General features: G+C 35.9%; 1 protein-coding gene across 10 annotated transcripts in view; it reads left to right on the forward strand.

Moving 5' to 3' along the window:
- The window catches only part of PPP1R13B (protein phosphatase 1 regulatory subunit 13B), a 64,286-nt gene that overhangs the window by 19,688 nt on the left and 21,925 nt on the right, over nt 1-22,673 (forward strand). For 8 of the 10 annotated variants that reach the window (XM_071745428.1, XM_071745433.1, XM_071745429.1 and 5 more), the window contains exons 2-4: nt 3,531-3,678; nt 8,737-8,856; nt 9,821-9,888. In XM_071745428.1, coding sequence (XP_071601529.1) covers nt 3,531-3,678; nt 8,737-8,856; nt 9,821-9,888 — 336 coding nt within the window. The remainder of the gene's footprint in view (nt 1-3,530; nt 3,679-8,736; nt 8,857-9,820; nt 9,889-22,673) is intronic. The other 2 variants (XM_071745435.1, XM_071745426.1) reach the window with 1 other exon arrangement.

Genomic DNA, 22,673 nt, shown 5'->3' on the forward strand with positions numbered 1-22,673 from the left:
TGTCAACATTTCACCGACCTTAGCAAGAGATCAGGTCTAGAAAGATAAAATTAGACAATGGAGGAATATATGCAACCATTTGACAAGCATCTGTTGGGTAGAGAAGATTTGGGTAGAAAGGGAAGATTTGGGTATTCTTTATGGAAAAAGTATATGATTTAGAAGCACTGAGATGACCAATATTGGGTTGATCCTTTTGTGTGACATTGTGTGCATGTATTAAAAATTTTGAATGAGTGAATTGAGAGATTATCAGTGGTTATGATCTCATTTTAAAAAAAAAAACAACCAGAAACATGGGTCTTAACAAGATGAGTTTTTACAGTTGTTCCTACCTAGGAATCCATTTAAAATGAGAAATCAAAGGATTTATCACTTCTGCTGTGTCCTGACCTTTGCCTAAGAGTATTTTTCTGTAAAGCTGATTTACTGCAGTGGGTGTACTGTGTATTTCATGTCTATGCTTCACTCATATTCATCAGCAGCAAATTTCCAGGCTCCATCAATGCTTCATCGTATTTTATCTCTATGAAATACCTCTGATTATTATTCCACCCCCACCACAAATAGGGACAGCTATGACAGGGACAGACTTGAAAACCTAATTAATATGGCAATACATTAATAGCATTCAATATTTTGAGTCTTCCTGTGTATGTTTCAGGACATCTGTTTCACAGCACAGTGTTCCAGTTCCTTTGGTGTTACTCAGACAACCCCTTAAAAATAAATCCTTACTTAACCAAGTTTTCTTGAGGAGTAGCAGTGTGACAGTAGTTGGCTACAGCACCTTGCCTCCTCACCACTGGGATAACTTTCCCTGGGCTGTTTAGCAGTTGATATTGTGAGTGACACCCAGCTTTGGTGACACCCAGTACTGGTGCAGTCACAGCTGACAGAACAAAGTGGCATGCTTGAGGCACAGCAAGTTTTGGCTTGGTCTTGCAAAGGGGACTTAACTAAAGAGGCAGTATGCATTGTATTGTATTATGAGTTCAGTAAAGCCAGGGTTTCTTGGCTTCTCATGAAGTTTGGGAAACTTGTGTTTCATTTTGAAATTACTATCAGCTGCAATGGGGAAACTGTTGAGTACTGGCATTAACAATTCTCTGTCAAACTGGGGTTGTTAAATTTAACTTGATTTACTTAGGATACATTTATTTAATTTAGCTGCAGAGGGGAAAAAAAAACAAACCAAAACCCAACAAACTCCTCCATATTTCAAATCACACCTGTGTCTAGGAGAAGCACTAGGTGGTTTAAATAGTGGTAAGGAAAACTTTGACTAGACTTGAAGAAACTTCTTGCAAAAGGAACCCTGGATTTTTGGGGAGGATGGTTGAGGGAAGTGGTAGAATTTCCATCATGAAAGGCTTTTCAGAACAGGTTAAACAAGCATCTCTGCAGAATAATGTAGGTATAGCTGATCCTGCCTGAGGCCAAGAGACTGCATTAGATGACCTCTTAAAGTTTCTTCTAAGTATTGTTTTATGTTTCCGTATGATTATTTTTTTTCTTAAATATGAGGTCAAATTCCACTGGTAGATTCCACATAAGATATTTATTCTGTGAAAGATTCCACAGACACTGAGTATTGAGACTATGTTAGAATTTTCTAGGGGAAAAAAAATCTCTCTTTACACTAGGTGTTTACAGGCACTTCCACATCTGGTTGCATCCTATAGCTTCTTCCTACATAGTACTATAGCTGTTGTTACACCTTCTTTTAATGCTGCTCTTGGAGAAACTTGGGTGAATTCTAGCAAACTTATAGCCCACGATGACTCCTTCTTGTGTTGAAGTATAGTTATTTGAAAACTTCAGGGTATGGTGTACAAACTTGACAGGCTGAGGGAGAACAGAAACATAGACTTAAATAGCCTGGAGGACTGACAGGAGACTGAGCCTGAAGCCTGAGCTTTCTTGGAATTTGTCCTGTGCCTAGGTCTGAAACAGAGAAACTGCTCTCATTCAGTATCTGGCTGTTACTGATACAGATCTCCAGTTTGGTGCAGGTGTCCCACAGGTAGAAGTTTTATGAGTATTTTTAAGAACCGTCTATGCAGATTGAAGCACAACTCTGTTTAAGTGGAGAGTGGTCATTTAATACAAGCTTTTAAATAATGTCCTGGTTTGGGCCAGGATAAAGGTGATTTTCTGTCTTGTACTTTTACTTTCAGCTAAGTCTCTTGTAAGTAGTTGCACTTGCTGAAATTAACAGCAAGTTATTCTCTTTATCAGGGAGGAGAGGGGGATTAATAGAGAGCATCTGTTACTCGGATTAATTGCCAGGCCAGTGTTAAACTGTGACAAATAATTAAGTTTAATTTTTGTGGTTCAATATGTGATGCTACATTTTATTTACTGAAAAGATCTGAATGAACTTTGCAGACAAAATTAATAATTTTGTCACATTCATTAGGGATATCTATGTATTATGGTATCTTTGTCTTCTAAATACAGTATTATCTCTGTTCTGCCCTTATGAGTTTACAGAGCAGTATTTACAGAGCATCTGACTACACATGGGAAATTAAAGAGTAAAGAGAGAAAATGGTTAAAAGTATCTGTTCAATTTTAAGCAGGAGCTTAGGGTCAGGTGTCTTTCAGAGGATTTAGTATAAAAAAGGAATACTTGTCTTTCAATACAACCTTTATTGGTCCTCAACCAGACTCACTCAGGAAAAAATTAATCATATCAGTATCACATGAAGAAGGATGTTAATATCTCTGAATATTTGTATTTGTGCACATATTTGTTTAAAGGAGAGCAAAGAATTTGAGCAGAAGTTTACATTGATCCAGATTAATAATAGCTTTTAGTCCTAGGATTTCCCCTGTAGAGATTTCATCCCACTTCTTCTTGTTTTCCTTGATGTCAAATCATCTTGTGTGTTGGGAGAGGGGGGAAGGAAAACTATGTTATTGTGACTATTTTTCATCTGGAATAGCTAGGAGCAGTTACTGGAGAACGTAGTCTTTTGATGTTGTAACATAGAGTGAAGACAAAATCCTGGGAAGGTTGCATGTACAGTCTGATCAACACAACAAATTTGGGGTGTGGGGCTAAAGTAGTGCAGAAAGAACTGACTTCACAGGTTTTTGTCCCTTGAAAAATGTGACTCTCTTCCTCTTTTTTTTTTTTTTTTTTTTTTTTTTTTACTCTGAGGGCTATGGTTCAACCAAATGCAAGTATTTCTTCAGATAAATCACAAAGTTGCAAAGTTCACGAACAGTGTGAAAACTTGAAAACTTGTGCCTTCCTTCCCAGCCTTGTTTTCAGTCAGAATTAAATCATTTCAACTGAAGAGTTTTTTTATTTAAATTGTCAATTCCATACACTGTCAAAAAAATTCAACACAGAGGACCAAAGCTTTGGCAAAGTTACAGGAAACAGAACAATGCTTTGTTGGATTGTGGCAGCCAACCAATAAGCATACATTTCCATTTAAAGGGGGATTATAGATCTAATCATAATCTTATTAGTGTAATTTTTATTAATATTCTGCTACTTTTCTTTTTTCTTACAGATGATATTAACTGTGTTTCTCAGCAACAATGAACAGATTTTAACAGAAGTTCCAATAACACCAGAAACAACTTGTCGTGATGTAGTTGAGTTCTGCAAAGAGCCTGGAGAAGGAAGCTGCCATCTGGCTGAAGTATGGCGTGGAAATGGTAAGTAAAATATTCAGTGGAAATTGATTAATTTTTTTTTATATATATATATATCTATTATTAAAAAAAAAAAAGTAAGACTGACTCATCAATATTAATTATTCCAAATTGTCATCTTTTTTTTTTTATTATTATTGAGCTTTGATGTAAAGTATGGTAATTCAAAATATGTAGAGGTAAACGCAATTCTTGGTGTGGTTTTTTTTTCTCTATTTTCTTCTTGAGCACGGAGTATTTGATAAAATGCATTTATAAGATATGTTAGTATTTGTATGTCAGTTTTTCAAATGATGTAAACAGTGTCCCCATCTTAGAAAAAAGAAAAGAGGAGGGTATTTTCACTCCTTGAAGTCATTTATTTCAAATAGGTGTACAGCACACATAGCATGGGAGGGTATTTAAATGACAATATGGAATCTCAGCAGTCTTTTTATTGCAAGTGGGTGCAGATCACATTCTTTCAATTTCAGTCCAAATTTTTTCTGTATTCAATCCAGTTTCCTCACTATTTGGCATGTGACCACAACCTGACATTTACGAAGGGGGATAGATGTATTTTTTTTTCCCTTCTGTATCATGAATAGCAGATGTTCTGCAGACAGAATTGTGCCAGCATTGGACATAGTATCTCCAGCTTTCTCATGAAATTTCCTCTCAAAGATTTGACAACCGTGGTTCTGAGTGGGAAGTGTGAAGCAATTTGCAATAAAACTGTGACATGTTGTGCCAGTGGAAGAGTATTTTTTCCCTTCTATTACACTGTCTCTGACCTCTCAGCCTGTTATCCTCAGAAGAGGTCCATAAATGCTCTTTTAGAAGACATTTTAGAAAGTAAAAATTTAAGGCTTGAATGAACACATTAGCTTTGGTCACACACTTTAAGTGGGCTGTTTTCTTGGTAGTCTCTCCATGCAGCACAGGTGACAAATCACAGGGTTTTCTGTAGAGAGAGCTGTCATACCTGTCCTCCTATGAATGTGCTTAGCTCTTCTGTTCTACAGACAGGCACAGCCCCTTTTAGGTACCCCAGCTGAATAACACACACCTACTCACATTCAAATCAATGATTCTTGCACATGATAGTTTTATTATCAGGTAAAAAAACCAGTTTGTTCCAAAAAATGTGTCTATTTCCTAAACTGTATTGATCTAACAAAATTCTGTCTTTTCTAATGATCTTCCTCTTCTGAATGTGTACATACAAATAAATTACAAATACTCATTCTGTTTTTAGAGGGTGACATAGGCCATTTGTCTTCTAGAAAAATGTTATTAAAATCTAGTTAAGTTTGGCTCCAAAAATTAGGCAATGAGGGAATAAGAAAAAAAAAACCAACAAAAGGATAGAAAGGGAACAAGAGAACAAGAAACAAAAACCAACATTCAGAGTTCAGAGGAGGATTATGATAGCCTAGCTGTTGGAAAACATATTCTTTCCTCTGTTTTCTTTTGTGTGACAAATAAATTGAGGAGCTTCCCAAGAGTTAGAAAACAGTTTAGGTATTGTTTGTATTAGAGAAAGAAACTGAATCTTCTAGGAGCTGCATGGCATAAGCACTTGGTTTATTCACATTTTATTTTTTGTATTTCATTTTCTGTTTCCCCTCCTTTCCAATTTCTGGACATGAGTAGTAGTTGAAAAAGTCAATAGCATTTGGTCTTGATACATAAGTATGTTTTGTAGCACCTCGTGCTCTTTTAGCACTGATTTCTTATGCTATAAAAGAAAAAAAAATAAACAAACCAAAATAGTCTTCCTCATTCTCCAGCTACTGCAAATAGCAGTTGGTAAAGAGGTCAGAAGACAGGTGTGACACCAGGAACTTGTAGTATGTTTACTGAGAGAATGGATTTCAACCTTTAAATACACCCAGTACTCAATTATTCACTTCATTTACATTTGGAATGCAGCAATTGTTATTAATTGGCCTTCCTGAGCTTAGTAGTAGCATAGAGGCAAGCGACTGTGAAAGAAACAGTTGTTTACTACAAGTTTACTTCTGCAAACCTGAGGGGTAAAAGGCTTGTACCTCATCATGCAGTGAACTCTCCCACTATGGAGATAATAAAAAACTTTGTAAGCTGCTTTCATATATAGCAAGCATAAATGTGTTTGTAGTAAAGAGCAGGATACTTGTAATAGGGATCAAAACAGACCTGGAAGTCTGCAACTTACTTTGTTTTAAATAGTGTGTAAATATTTCCAACAGAAAGATTTTTGCAGTTCTCGTATAATACACAGATGAATTATCTGTGTTTTGGTCTTTCAGGGTGTTTTGATCGGTTCAGAATACTTAAAATTAGCCCATCCTCAAAATTTTTGCTTAAAAGGGAAGGGAACTTTTGCTCAGTTCTCAAAAGTCTTTCAGAATTTTCACCCATCTTAAAATCTAAGGCAGTTTTTTGCAAATTATTATGGATTTATGCACATAGCATCCTTCTCTGCTTAGTTATTCATGAAAACAAACATTCTCTTAGCAATTTAAACTTGTTAAAGTGTAGGTATCCAACTTGTTTATTATTACTCTACACCCATTCTCCTATTTCATCTTTTCTTTGTTCTCTTCTATTTAAACTTTAAAAAGTTAAAATTAAAGTTCAAAATAGCATTGTGAAAACAACTATTAAATACATCTAAAGCTATGACAACTATAAGAAATTTAGCTGCTGGTTTTTTGTTTGGCTTGGTTTTGATGCTTGAAGAACAGATACTTGCAGAAAATATCCTTTTATGTTGTCCTCACATCAAGTACAAGATCATGCTTTCTTCTTGCAATTGTTCTGGATTTAAAGGGTTGAAATTGAAGGAGGGAATGAGTACTTCTATTCTCATCATGTCTTGGGTCAAGTTTTTATGACCATTTCTTCTTCCTCTTTCTTTTTTGAAACTGTTTCATGTAGCTAAGTTGCACAGAATGTTTAGTGCTCCTTCATTTTTCTTATCTCAGTTTCAATGAGAATGATGTTGCTCATATTATTTTAAACCTATTCTCTATCTAATTTGGGCAACAGATCCCTTTTTTTTTCTTTTCTTTTTTTTTTTTTTTCTTTTTTTCTTTTTTTTTTCTTTTTTTCTTTTCTCTTTTTTTTTTTTTTTTGGTGTAAGTATTGCAAAAGTAGTAGAAAATAGCTTTCCTGTCTGAAAAATATTAGCCTTGATTCCTCAAGTAACATTATGTAAATGAAACATTTTATTTTGAATAGTTTCTAGGATCAGGGCCTTACTTTCCATGGAACACCAGCCTAACCAGGAGCAATGCTGCAGCCACTCCTCACCATTCCGGAGTTAGCCCAGCCCTAGACATCCAGTTTCTTGGTATTTTGTTACCAAGCTTCAGTTCTGCATAGGTTTACCTAACATTTTTTTGTATTTTGGAAAAAAATTTAAAGATTCTTATCTTCTTTGACTTAAGGTCTCTGAACTAAACTATTTACATATTTTTACACTCTGTGATCTTTAGAAGACACAGGCTGCAATTGTAGTGGATATGCTTCAAAGCACTTGAAATCTTGGTTTAGGGGCTGAAAAACCTGAAAGTCGTGTTTATAAAATTCCTTTTCAAGGGCTGAGTTGTAATAAGCCACTGACCATCTTCCTGTGTGCATAAACACTATTGACAGTGTTTCTTGGAGTCCACTTGAGAGAGGAACAAGAGAGAAAAACACCACTTGTTTTAAATCCAGGTGTTGTGGGGTTTTTGTGGGGTTTTGGGTTTTGTTTTTTAGTGAGATAGGTAACCAGTCAGTTGATGAGTATAAATAGCTTATGGTTTAAATGACCTTTCCCTACTGAAAGCAGCTAGATCTGACTGTGGCTGTGTTCATTGCTCTATGTCTTTGACATGACAGATTTTGACAAGGCTCTGCATCATATGAGATGCACCATGAATCAAGTGAGGAAAATGAATTGTTCTTTAAATACAATTAGTATTTGAAGATTATCAAAACATGCATAGAGTGGTATAGCCTGAAATGCATACACCAAGCTTTCTCCAGTGTATCTGTTATATCTTTGAACCTTTCTGTCTTCTCTTGTCAAATGGGTTAAGTATGAAAAGGATAAGAAATTGTTAGTGGTGCTCTGCCTGATAGGAGATGCTGTTGGTTGAGTTTTGAGGGCAGAGACTATTTTGTTATTAACAATGAAGAACACAGACTCCACCTTTTGTTTTCCATCCAAGTCTGTTTTTCAGTAGTAATGTTGACTTGACATATTGCTGTATGATGGAAAGCTAGTGAAATCTCTTTTAGTATAATTTCATTCTGCTTGGAAGATACAGTCTAATATTATGTTTAGTACTAGATATTAAAAACCTTTAAAGGGAGATTTTTCTTAATGAAAACATTTTAAAATAAATTCAAGTATAATTACAGAAGCAGTCTAAACTTTGCTTTTGAAATGTATTTTGATTTAGAAATACAATGTGCAGCCCCTGTGCACTATATTTGATCAATTTGAAAGAAATAAGTGCACTAATAAAATGTGTTGCACTTCCTTGGGGGAAAACAAAGAGACTGCTGCATGAAACTTAGCCTTTATTTGTTCAAAGATCTACCAGTAATTCCAAATATACTGAAAGTTAATGTCTGGCATAATGTATTGGAGTGGGAGCACCTGCTCGAGTTCTTAGGGAATGAAATGTCAATAAAATGATGAGGTTTTTAGCCTGAGTGGAAGCTTGGAGGTTCAAATTGAATGAATAATTTTAATTATAGAACCAAGTATGCATCTGCTGGTGATGGGGAGCAAAAGTGCAAAGATCAGCATGGTGCAAAAGGTTGTGATGAAGAATTCCTAAATTAGGAATATTATTTTATATGGTTTTGCAAACTGATGGTGTACTGCTGTTAAGCAGTGAGCTGTGTTACAGTAACAGCCCAGCTTTTAATACACTGCAACTACTGCCCGTTAGTGCCCATTTCTTTGTGCATAAGACAGAATGCACTGGATAGATTGAATTGCTACCAAGAAGAACATTCTGATTCTTAATGAGAGTTCTGTAAAACTTTGCTTAATTTAAAATAGTTATTATAAGTGTTTTGGTCTTGTACTTTCAGAACGTCCCATACCCTTTGATCACATGATGTATGACCACCTACAGAAATGGGGTCCTCGACGGGAAGAGGTGAAATTTTTTCTTCGTCATGAGGAGTCTCCAGCTGAAAGTAATGAACAGAGTAAGGATGCTTATCCTGTAGTGTTGTTACCTAAACACATTTAAGTGTTTTATGAAGTGATTTGATTGTCAGTTCTTTCAGTGGATTTCAGTAGGTATATGTAATACACCTTCCTTACACCAAAGCCATTTTGGACCTTTCTCAGTGGCATATTTATTTATATTTATATAATTTCTATTTATATAAATATTTATATTTATAGCCTCTTCTCTAGAATAATTTCTACTAGTGTGTTGAATAATATTTTTGTAGTAAGGTAGGTTTCCATTCTGCTTCATACTTATGTAAAAATACTGTTGGGTATAGTAGGTTTAGTGCACATTTGGATTCTTGGTAGCAAGTCCCACATTTTAAGAGGTTCTGTATTACCTCCTATTCTCTTTCACTTGCCCCAGATAGGACTCAGTAAATTACTTTGTCTCCTTTAGAAATTAAAATCTATTTTATAGATAGCATCCTTACTCACTCAACTGATTTGACTTCTTCTAACAACTAAATCTCAAGTCTTGGCTGAGCCCATATTTGAGTTTTTGAGCTTTCAGTTTGGGGTTTTTTGGGGGGGCAATTTTTTTTTTCCTGCTCATATTTCTGTTTCCTGGCAACTTTGATTGCCAGAAATAGCAGCAATGTATCCAATTGAAGGCACTGCTTCTTCTGGACACAGAAATAAAAAACTTCAGTGGTCGTGCTCAGTACATTCCCTTTCATGACATTATGTGTAAACATAAGTCAGAAAAATAGAGCTGCATGTGTGTACTTTTAACAGAGGAAGTCTATGAAGTAAATGCTGTATTTCTTAAAATTCCACTGGTTACAAAGAATAACCTTGTAAGAAAGAGTTGTAACTAGTAGAACAAAAATTCACAGGTGAAAGCTTTATATAAAAAATCATGAATAGATGAAAGAGTGAAAACCTTTTGGTTGTAAAATGAATTTAGATCTAAGAGTGATACTTTACTTTTAGGTGGACGTCAAGCCCCAAGTCAAAGAAATGGCATAAATATACCAGTGGACAAACGTACAGAAAATGGGGTATGTAATAAATCCTAAAGCTTTTGGATCAATTCCATTGAGATATTTTATGTTTCAAAAATTCTTATTTTTCAAGATCTCTTATGATGGGAAGTGGTAGAAAATGTATAGCTTTTGTTCTGTTTGTTTCTTTTTGTTATCAAGTGAATGGGAGAATATGACTTTTTCATGAGCTACTCTTTTTCTGCCTAGAAAAAATTCACTTACATGATGTGAGAAGCCCCAGATCTGTATTAATTGCTGCATTTTCTAATCTGTTTTACTCATCCTGTTTGGAGGAAAAAGCAACTGCATTATTCTTCCATACTAGAAGTGCATGTGCCACCATCTTTTCTTGTTTATCTCACTGGTATTGATTTATGACCTACCCTCATATATTACAATGTGAGAGTGGAGAAGCCTATCCATGGATTGGGATGTTTTCAGATGGTAGGAGGGGCCGTATACCTCTCAGAGCCAGCTCTTCATACTGTTTTTATGTACTTAGTTAATTTACATAGTTTTGGTGGTTTTTTGTTTTGGGTTTTTTGCTTGGTTAGTTGGGTTCGTTTTGTCTTACCTGAAGATTTTACCTAGGTTTCTAAATGAAAATACACACTCCATAGCACAGGCAACTGATTTGGTGCTATTTAGTGAATCCAAGCTTGAACATTTTTTCCTTTACAAGTTAATGTCAATGCTGTCTTTACTGAGGCACTATAGCTGACATTTTAAACATTTTAAAATTCCTAAACATTTTAAAATGTTTAAAAATAAAAATAATTGAGCTCACCAATTCATAGTTGTACTGCCTTTTGGAAGCACTGTCAGTTTATCGACACATATAGAGCTCTTTGTCAGGGTAAAACAATGCTTAGAAAGAGTTTAAAAGCAAACAAATCAAGTTCTTCAAACTACGATGTCTGAAAGAAAAATTTAAAAATAATTGTGCAGATTAAACAATTCTGTGTTTCTATATTACCTGACAATTGACATCAAACATTCACAGGCACACGCAAATATACAGCCACAAAGTTTGTTCAGTCAGCTTGCAGCTCTTAGCAGCTTGTTTTGTGTGTGGCAGGTGGGCCTAGTGGCAGGAATTTTTTTCCTATTCAGGCCAGCTAATCATGGATTGCTTTCTACGTTCCTTTTTCTGTAGCTGACACGAGCTGATATCCCCTGCTGCACAGCTCTGTTTATCCTGCTCCCATTGTCATATTGACAATGTAGTGAGATCATAGTGCTATAATGTGCTAGGGGAACATAACTCTTTCATGACCTCCCCTGATCTATTCCTCCCTATCATAGCACGTGTACTTTATTTGAGACATAATATCTGTTGGTATGATGCAGAATTATTGTACTGCATGTGCAGTATGTCTTGTAAATCTCACTTCTTGACAGGACTAAAATTTATGGCAGCACAGCTTTATGTTTAGTTCAGTTTGTTGTTAATTTTTATGGGTAAAGCTCAGATCTGGTAACTCTACATTGCTGCCTGTGTGCCATTCAGTGCGTGTTATTAAAAAAAAAAAAAACACAACAAAAAGCACACAAATAAAAACCAACAACAAAAATAAAAACAGCCAAACAAAGAAACAACTGAACAAAAACAAACAAGCGAGAAAAAAAAAAAAAAAAAACCACAAAAAAAACCAACCAACAAAAAAACCCCCCACAAAAACAAACAATCAAAAAAAGCCCAACAAAAAACAAAACACAACAAAAGTTTGGCCACAAAATATTAGGGAAGTGATCACTTTAAAATGTACTTTTACCAGGTTTAGGAAATTATTAAAACACAAGAAAGACAAAAACCTGAAGGGGTTATATTAATGTAAATTGTTGCAAGTTTTATGCCAAAACTGGTACAAATTAGGTTTTGAGAGTATATAAGCCCATGATTTTCAGTTGTATAAAGTTTTAAATTGGAGGGGGAGGGGGGGAAAAGAGGTGGCTTCAGGATCAAGGATTTAATCAGCTTACTCTTACGTAATGCATTAGGCTTATTCATTGTTACTGGCATGCTGAATGTTAGACTACCCCTAAAATCAGTAGAAACCAATGAAACATTGAAGACAACTCAAATCTTACCAAATATTCTTCTTTCAGGTATATTTTTATTATGTGTACTGCTTTAATGACAGAATAATTGATTTTTACTTAATATATAGATAGAGCTGAAAGTATGACATGCATAGAAAACTTTAAGATTAATGTTTGCATGAATGAATCAGTAGCCTTGCAAAAAATTATAGGCAATTTGGATGATTCTATTAATTGGTATTTTGGCATATACGGTGGGATTTTTTTTGTTCTTTGTAAGTCCTTGATTAACAATTGTTTAATAATGGTTAGCTTAAAATCACATTATATGCATGCTTAAATTTCATTAGATTATCTTCCAATTAAAGATTTAATGTTATAAATAGAATAGGCTAGGTCTCTTCAAACAGTGAACATGCATTGCTGTGAAGAGAATACTTACCTCTAAGTGTTCATCTGAGAGCTTTGCACTCTGCAAAGTCCCAAGTTAAGAAACTCTCTTTTATTCCTGATGTGACCTTTCTGGGTATGCTTTTGTTTAAAACTTTCCTTCTCGGAAGGGGAATTATGCTGTAATCAGGGCCTGAGCACTCTTATTTCCACTGCTACACACAGGTGAAGCTATGTGGAGAGAAACCTTACGTAACTTAACACTTCCCTTTGCCAGGGATTGGATCGGATGGTGTCTGGAGAGGGATTCTCTTCTCTGAGAATAGCTGCCTCCTCCTCCTCCTCTTCCTTCTTCCTCTTCTCAGCATGTAGAGCTGAGCCTGGGATTGTAACACGTTCTTACAAGGGGACTTCTAATTAAGTATTGAGGAAAATGTTTTCTCAAGGAGAATAACAGACATTGGAATAGATTGGCCATTTCTGTGGAATTTCTGTGTAGCCAAAGAGTTCTGAGCAATCTGAACTGTTCTGAGCCAGAGTTATTGAACCGGGTGACCGGGCTCCTTTCTACCTAAATTATTATTTGATTCTGTGGTCAGTGGCCATGACAAAAAAGTGGTCATAGCCCGCTGGGTCGTGTTGGCTTCCCGATGTCCTGGCGTGATCCAAGCTTCCCTCCCCAGAAGCGGCAGTGGTCTGAATGCAGAGAGACAGAACAAACACAGAAGTGACCACTGGGGGTCAGTGGTAGACAGGAGAGGGACTGGGAGCCACCCGGCGTGTGGTGCAGCTCCCAGTCACCAATAGAAGTGGATCAGAGATGTACTTAAAGGAAGTCCCAGAAGGAAGACTGACCATTCGATGACAGCTGGACAGATGAAAAGGTAATTAGATTACTGAGAAATGTATTGGAGATGAGAAAACAAGAAAGCAGATGCAGGTAGGGAAGAAAAAAGTGTGGGGTGTACACGATGAAAGTGTATTGGACTGAATAGATGTATTTAGTGAAATGCAAACAGTCTGTATATGAAAGTAATACTCATTTTGTGATTGCTTGGTTTAAATTATTTTTATACTTGGTAATTTACTTGGGGAGAACAAAATGTCAGTTTGTGGTCTCCTGTACCATTCTCTCTCTAACTAACTTATTTTTGCTCTAACATTAAAATATCTCCCCCTGATTTAGAGAGACTGATGTCAGGAAGCTTTTTTTCCTTGATAGATACTGATTGAATCCTTCTCCAAGAAATAAAAAGTGGAACTCTCACTATGAAATGTATCAAATTCTAGGATTAGAGTTTAGATAGATTTACATATGGTGCCAAAATTCATGAGTAGAATTGTATGTTGTTTGTTAGTTTTAACCATTTGAAATAAGTGAGACCAGATAAAAAAGGCACTAAACATCTATTATGCATTTTGATATGTTTGTTATGACACAACTAAAATATATAAATGTATTCTAAAGAGCATCTGGCTTCAAAGATGGCTGAATGGTCTTAGCAAGCATAATTGCACAGGCAAAATACTTAAAAGGTTTTTTTAGCCTGTTAGGCAAAATCTACTTGTGAGGAAAAAGGTGAACAAGTTAAATTTTTAACAGAAGTGGTGACCTCAGAAGAAGAGGAAGTCATATATTCTTGCTTGAAGTTTCTCATTTGAAATGTTGAAGGATAAAGAGCTTAGTCTGGAATAGCTGTTCTTCAAATTGAGCTGCAAATTCAATTTAATATAAGCTTGTAAGTATAAAGTATTTTCTGTTTGTAAAATTAAAGAAGATACTTTCACGTAAGACAGGTTTTAATCAAATTTGTTTAAAACTAACAAATAACTATGTCAGTCTTGGAAATCTAGATTCTTTCAGGGGTCTCTTAGCAAAATCTAAACAAATCATTCCATTAAACGATGATTCAAAAAAAAGTAGGTGGAAGGAATTCTAGCAGTTTGCAGAGAAATTTTTTTCTGAAGAAATCTGATTGCAAGCTTCATAGTACATTTTGACAATGTAAAAAACCTGGTAATTAACAGAGATCCAAGTTTTCCTAATTTTCTCCTGCAACTTTGTCTGTTGCTTTTGTTAAGGGGACAAAAATGATTGTATCTGCCAGTTTTCAGGCAAGGGTGTTCCCTTGGCTAAGGCATACATTCCTTAAATTATTTTTACCTGTCAGAGAGGGGAACCTACAGCAGCCTTCTTCACTGTCTGACTCCTGGGTCAGGTCCTGGGTTAGCTTTACAGAGCTGGATTCTCCTTGTGGATGCAGTTCTTCGTTAAACATTTCACAGAGAGCTGGCTGTATCTTGCTCTTCAAAAAATAGAAAAGCTAATCCAACTGAAGGACTTAAGGGAAAAAAAATTAAATTAGGAAACAAAAAAAAAACCAGTCGAAAGCTAATTTCATTTCATACAAGTAACTTGAATTCTTGCTGGACTAGAAATCCCAGTCCCTTTACACCTCAGTTATGGATAGTTATGTAGGGTAACATCTCTACAAGACTAATTAAACTATGTGATCTCACAGAAACAACTTGTGTGAAATTGCAGGGAATTCAAATGGTCCTAACCTCATACCTCACTCTGAGGCCTCTTAAAAACTTTCTAGGCAGAATCCCATTATTCTTGGATTTGGAATGTCATGAACAGTGTTTTGACATGGTCTGTGCATTCTCAAATGTCAATCCATAATGGACAAAGTTACTAGATGCTTACATTTTATGAGAATAATTTCAAAAGCTTCATCACACTTGCTCTGTGGTTATTTTTGTGTTATAATTTTAGATAGGATAGCGTTTATAACTGTTTCTAGCTCTGAATATCTGACAATGTGTTTTGAGGAGTCTTAAGGGAGTTTGACTAACTGGGAACAGGAAACATTTTTGGAAAAGGATTGTTTTCCTCCATGTCTCCTCCATGTGTTTACATAACATTAATTTTTTTTCGCTATAGATCCCAAGTATCTATCTAGATGTCTATGGATATGAGAGATACAGTTTATAAACTTGTAGTATTCAGACTTAACTCTGCTCAACAAATAGCAGGGAATGAAGATGTGTTGTGGTTTTTTTTTGTCTGGAACAGCCACCAAGTGGCTTCCCATTTTTCAGGGGAGGAAAGACTTAACCTGTATCATTCACTCAATCTACACCTACAGTTCCCACTTCTGTGGGTCTGATTTTGCTTTTCCATGAAGCTTGTGAACTGCCTCCCACTGATACTGCACTTAAGAGATCCTCAGTTGCTTGGCCCTTGTATAAATGTGGAATAGTTTAGAATAAATGAGTGCTTCAGCTGATGAATAACATTAATGAATGAATAACATTATACAAATTAGCTCACAAAGTAAATGATACTTAGAGTTCATTTGTTATTTTTCATTAAGTACTGCAGTGCTTTCACAGTCCTTATACCAGCACTGTAAACTTCAGTGCCTTTTGCAGTCACATTAGTATTGGTTTTAGTCAAGCCAAATACTTACATTAAAGTTGTTGTATGGAAGATAGGACTTGCTCTTTATTTTTGTAGTCCTTACAGGAGACAGATTATAAAATTCACTGTGTCAGTGTAGAGCTCTAAGAGATTAATTGTGAGATCTTGAGGGTTTGGATTGCCTCTCTGAGCAGATTTCAGCTCTTAGCAAGACTCTTCTGCTACTTGGAAGGCCAACTATTCCTTTTCAGGCTACCTTTAGAGTTCTCTTTTACTTAGTCATGTCGTCTGCAGATTAGTGTTTCCTCATCTTTTACACAGTCTCTGTGGTTTTTCTTGTGCAGTGCTGCTGTGGCCTCCATTCTCTGACACACCTTTCCATGCTCACTGACCTGGTCATTTACTTTCCTGTCCATCAAGCCTTTGGACACCTAGCATACCTATTTCTCAACTTTGTTTTTCCCAGGGAAGTGAACCTTTCAATTTCTTTATTGTCTCTTCAGCTGCCTCCACATCCAGTTGCTGTTAAGGTTGTTCCCCCTCCAGACTTCCTCAGATCAAAGCAGAGAAAATCAAAGTCCCTCTGGCTAATTTAGGAGCAAGGGAGTTGAACTTGTTTTTCTTCTCTTATTCCTACTAAATGATCTTGCTCTATAGCTCATACCTTGCTTGCTTGCTTAAAATAAGCCTGTTCTTTATGTAGCTGGAATATTCAGTGTATTGTGCTTGGACATAGTTCTTCAGTGCCCTTATGGAGACCCATTTGGCTGGATCTCTTGTGTAAGTGCACTGAATAATGCTTGAATGACTTTCTTGAAAGAATGAAGAGAAGATGAACTTTCGTGTCATTTACGAATCGGACAAGGTAAATTACAGCTTTCTATGGCTTTTACCTTCCAACAGTATCATAATTTTTAGATAATAAGTTATTAATGGCATTTAATATTTTCTTTAATATTTAAAAATCCTTAGGTCTAGGTTTTAGCTTGTTGCCGTCTTCTCTAACGTGCTTCTTGATTTATGCTATTATAGACTTGCTTCACCTTTATTGCTGGCTTGTGTGCTCATCTTGCTGCATTCAAGATGAAAGAAACAGCTGAACTGTGTAGTGAAAAGCCTATACCAAACACAGGAAAGGTTATTTACATCAGATTGTGGTATCTATTCTGACTGTATTGTGTGCCTTTTATCTTAAGCAGAAAACAGAATGTTAATGCAGAAACTCTATTAAATTTCAGATGGTGTCACTTGAAGCAGTAGAATTAGGAACAAAAAAAAATTATGATTTTCCTGATCTTGGCATTCAGTTTTGCACCGAGTTGCTAATACTGCAAAAATACAAACGGAACAAATATTCCATGTGTTTTTACAGCTAAATTGTCTGTATTCTTAGATTTTTCAGTTTAACCTGATTGCTGTGAAAGAAATGTGTATTGCTCAACATTTTCCATTGAATATGATAAGTGCAATGAATCAAACTGATTGTAGTTGACAGCTGGCTTGATCTTGCCGTGACTGGGTCTTTTACTGCTGGCAAAATCCAGTGGCCTTTTCTGTTAGCTGATTGTTGATGAATACAGAGAGGCAGCTTTTCCTATCGATAAAGAATTTGGGGAAACCTTTATTCCGTATGGAATAAGATGAAAAAATATCCTGCCTCCTACTGACTTCACTGATCCAAAAAGCCATGCAGGAGCTTGTAAGGTGCATACAGTTGTTGATTTGGCTTGTTCACAGCAAAGAGTTAAACAATTAGCACAGGCAGAGCGTAACAGCAACATGGATTGGAAGCATGTTGAAGAAACGCAAATGTTTACATCTGATGGGCAGTGCTGCAAAATAAAGATGTGCTCTCTAACTATTACATGGGAAAATAGCAAAAAGGTAATTATTTACTTTTCAAAATTTGTTCATTTTATGCTTTAGTGAACACGTTATTTAAATACTGTGTGACTTCTGCACTTAAACTAAAGTGATTGTGGGTGTCATTGTCACATGACAGGAGTGCAGACCAGTTTGCGTTTTGTAGCAACTGTGAATTGAAATTCTTAATTTCAAATTTAATTAATTTCAAATTTAATTAATTTAATTTCAAATTTCAATTTTAATTAATTAAGTTAATCGGATTTTCTTAGATGCATTTGCTGTAATTTCTAAGTTTTAAGATCTTATTAAAAGCTTTTTACTTGAAAATATCATGGTCAACTTTTCTTTTAACGGCTTAGATTTTATGGGAAGTGCAAGACTTCACATTGAAGCAATTGCTTGAGGGAAGAATAAGTGCATAATTGATGCTAAGTGTGTTATTCAGAGTGATGATAAGTGCATTTAACCATATTTAGCTATCCTATCAGAATAAGATGTTGCTTTTCTAAAAGACCCAGGAAAATACAAGAGTATTTTTAAAGGCTCTTGGGCAGTGTGTTTTCAATGTATAACATATCTTTTACTCAAAACCACTCTGAGTTAAAAAGATTGATACTGTAAACATGTCTGAAGTTTTGTGCACAACTGATTTCTATAAGAATGCATAATTTCTTTTAAGATAATTTATTTTTGTTGGTAGTGTGAGGCTGGTATTTTTATTCAAGCAGGCTGCCGGGTATTTTACCCAACACTGTAATCTATGTGAACATGTTTAAGATTTTTGTGGCTATTTAAAAGTGTCTGCAAAACAAGACAGTAGTATTTAAATAATTGAGTTTCAGGTACTACTTTCCTGTATTGCAGAAGTGATCTATAAGCAGTTTATTTAATATGAAGCAGATGTTCAATATATGTTTAAATCCATTTCTAATTTTCAAAACATATTTTAACATGGCTTTGATTTTTGTTAACTTCTGGTTTCTTTAGCTGTTCTGGGCAAAATAGGGAGCAGTCTTACTTGTGAGATTTCTAAGAGCAGTATAGTAAAACAGGAAATATGGGGTCTGTGGCTTATGCTAAATACACTTGAAATACTTTAGCATCAGGTAGTGTAGTTTATGAGAGATGTTGTGATTTTATCAAATATAGATAATGTGAGATTTTTTTCAGTGAATTGTGATACAGTTGAAGTGTGTTCATTGTAAGAAGCTGCTCATGTATTTTTTGCACAAATAAAATAACATTCTTGTTATGCATTTTTGGTAAAGTTACCAGGTTCTATTTGTAATGTTAATTTCAAGATTATTTAATTATCAGGAGATAGAACACACTAGGTATATTTTCCTTTAATTCCCAATACTCTGGTTGCCTTGTCTGGGTTTAATTAGCTTGTTCATTTCCATTAAGCTAAAAAAGGCACATGCTATTGTCATTGGATTCTTTAAAATGGATTTCTGCTATCGGCATATTTCTGACCCAATTAAAAAATGCAAGGCAGAGCTGTGGATAAAGCCATTAAACTGGAAATAATGCCATCCATGTCGAGATCAGCAAAAACTCTATTTTAGGAGTCTTCTCTAGAATAAGAACAGATGTTTTCTTTTGTCTCTTTATGGTGTTATATGTGAGTTTGCACATAAGATTTTCAAGCTCTGTTCTTTGTTCATGGTACTAGGATTGGATTTTATAGAAAATGTGATAAAAATCTATTAGAATATTTAAGTTTGGTGATGTCTATGGTCACTATGTTTCAGATGTGTAAAGCAGTCAGAATCAATAATCTTCAGTAGGTGCTTCATCTTGTGTTCTCTCCTCAGATAGCCCAAGGAGGACATACATGTTTCATGGAAGACCTATTTGATACTCCTGTATCTTCAGTCTGTTTTCCTCATCACTGCTGTTGTGCTGAGGACAGATACCCAAAGTGTGTGTTAGCTGTTCTTATTCACAGCTTCTAAAGTTTTCTTGCCAGCTGGGATCCCCTAAAGCATCCCTAAACAATGTTGCTTTGAATGAGGCTTAAGGCAGAAAAGTTGCTCATGTCTAATGGGCTTCTGCTGCTCGTGTCCATGTTAGCATGGGAGAATTAGGACATCTTTTGCTAGATTCAGCAGACAAACCTGTCCCTTCCTTGTCTGCTCTGGCAGCTTGGTAGCTGTGCAGGCAGAGCAGTAGCTCTTCCATTGCTGTAAATGTGGCACAGAGCAGGGATGGCCCACTAAGGGAAGAACTCCCTGGTTTGGGAAGGTTTGTAATTCACTGGCTGGGGAATACTCTAGCCTACTCACTTCCATTTTATGCTTGTCAGTATGCTTTGTTCTGGGAAAATGATCATTTCTGCACTATACTTCACTTCCTTTGTCCACGTCCTTGTATATGTAGTACCAGACCTGTCAGTTCTCTTTTTGTCTTGAAACTGTATAGATTTCTGGGGTTTGACAGCTCTACATTTCTAGTCTGGAGGTAGAGTTTTGTGTTGCTCCATTTACCCTAGCAAGGAACAGTGTCTAAAAAACTGCTATAAATTATGGAAAATGGAGTCTTTCAATATGTGCAGAAAAAGCAGAGTATTTACTTTGTGTTTCTGTGTAGGCTTTTCGAGCCTTCTCAGGACCAACTTGAAGTACCTTTCTGGCCTTTGCTGTCGTCTTCTTATTAGGATGGTGAAAATTTTGCCATGGCAAAAGTTATACGCCTCATTAGTGAATCCCACATGGAGGAGTAAACTCTTCAAATCGTAAGCTCAAAGGAGTTGATTCTTAGATTTTTCTCACTCTGCAGTTTCTGCCTCTAATTCAGTATTGATTTTCTCCTTGGTCTGTGTCTTTTGGGGAGTTTAGGGTTCTCTTCTGGGGGGAGGGTGTGTGTGTGTGTCCCCACCAGCCTCTAATATGCTGTTGTTTTCCCAACCTTGATAAAGGGTGGGTTTTTACATATTATTCTGGCTGAGGATATGAATATATTTACTATCACATGTTTTGGGGAGAGAGGGTGCTTGGAGCACTTCAGAAAAGGCTGGCACTTTTTTCTCTAAAAGAGGCCACTTGGCCAAAACATTCCTTATCTGTAACAGAGTTTTAGAGTGGTAACCTATGTAAAGAAGAAACACTGTGCCTGGATTGCAGGTGGGATATACACTGCATTATCTTTAGTAGCTGCTCTGTGTTGGCTTGTCAAAGTATTGGGTGGCTGAAAGTAGTGGGATACAAGCAGAAAAAATTCCTGGGTAGCCTTTTTGATGGCCAAAGTGAGAATCAGCCATTCTGGGCTCCAAAGCAAAAGCTAAGACAAACTTTCTCAGCACCCTGCACACTTGTTTTACATTTATCTAGGTTATGTTGGACCTTGGCAATTAGTGGGATTTAACCTCAGAATCTGTGCCTGTGACAAGAGCGAAGGATGGACTGAAGTACTAAAAGAGAAGTAAATGAGGGAGTAATGATAGAGGTGATGGAGCTGAGTGATAGGTAAAAGGCTAGAAAATATGTGAGAGAATTCATTCCATGCAATTCATTGCCCAAGAATACACATGGGAGAAGGTGGAGGATGAGCATTTTCAAGAGGTTTGAGGTACTTGGACCTCGATTTTCTAGTGCAGGGCATTGGGAAGGGAAATGGAGAATTGTGTGGGTGATGGGTGTGAACACCCATGTTGAAAAGAGGGGAGGAATAGATAATGAAAGTTAATGATACAGTGGTTCTTGCAAACCTAGAAGATCTGAAGAGATTACCAATCACTTCCTGCAGGCTAACTCTTGTGCTGCTTTGGTTTTCTTTTTGAATTAAATGGTTACATTATGCTTTGCACAGGGTGTTTGAGTGATTAGGCATTGCTGAAACTAAACATGAGTCAGTTTGCCAGGCATTACCTGGGTTCATAAAGCTTATGAATATTTGTTGTTTTCTGTTAAAACTCTTCTTTCTGAAATCCTAACAGTCTCGGGGGTGGGTTTGGTATATGTTTTATTATTATTTTCAAAGTAACTTTCTGTTCTTACTGGTACAAATTTATAAAATTATCCAAAATAAGTATCTTCACAACATAGGCATGGAGGCAAAGAAATGCATAAAATCAAACCACATCCTAATTAGCATGTTTTAAAAATAATCTATTTCAGAAGGCCAGTCTCAAGGGTTTTTTATTTTAGTATTGACATAATTAGATTTCTTGTAGAATATAGTTATCTGATGGGAATAAAGGCAAAAAACCACTGGAATCTGCCCTTATTACTTACATGGCTTCACTACAGTACACTGTGCTTGTCAAAAAAATATTTCAAGTTCAGGTGCAATAAATTTTTTTTTCTTCATTTAATATTGTGGGTTCCTAGTGAGCAATCCATTTCATAATAGCTCAGAAGCATGTAGACTGAGGAGTTTGTGATGATAGAACAGCATAGTGTGAGGGTAGAAAGAACGGAGGAGGAACAAGAAAATGGATTTTCAGGGTGACAAGACTAATGTGTAGAATTAAATATTAAAGGAAGTTCCTTTTCTTAATTAAATGCCTAAGGTATGACTTGTTTTGAGGCTGCTTGTAAACTAGTTCCCAAACTATTTAATTACTACTGTACCATTCATCTAACCTGTCTCAAAAATAATAATCATCAAATGGAAAAATATTAGTCTGTAGTAGGAGGGTAATGTCAGAAGCTGAAAATCCAGTTCATTACAAATTCTGTCTCTCATCGTGACCTTTTAAAGTGCATGCTAAACAAAATAAATACAATTTTTTTAAGATTCTTGTCAATATTAAGAAACTAGAGAATACAGGTGTAAAGTATACTTGTCTGCATGAGCCATATATAATACTTCCTTAGTGCATAATAATGCAGTGGTTTCTCTATAGCATTTCATTTAGGAGTTCGTCTCTATGTGTAAATGCTTCTGTGAATCAGTGAAAAGAAATTTACAATTCAGCAGAACTGTCTGCTTTGATGTATCACCATGTAGCAAATGAACCTGTGGAATGTGGAGGAGTGGATATTTGTAGTGGCTTTTTAGTACCTCCTCAGAAGGCAGTTGTGCAGGAGGTAGGTTTCTTTTGCTGCAGGAGAAAGGAGGAGGTCTGGAC

The sequence above is a fragment of the Heliangelus exortis genome, chromosome 5 (assembly GCF_036169615.1).
Source record: "Heliangelus exortis chromosome 5, bHelExo1.hap1, whole genome shotgun sequence".
Taxonomy (NCBI): Eukaryota; Metazoa; Chordata; class Aves; order Apodiformes; family Trochilidae; genus Heliangelus; species Heliangelus exortis.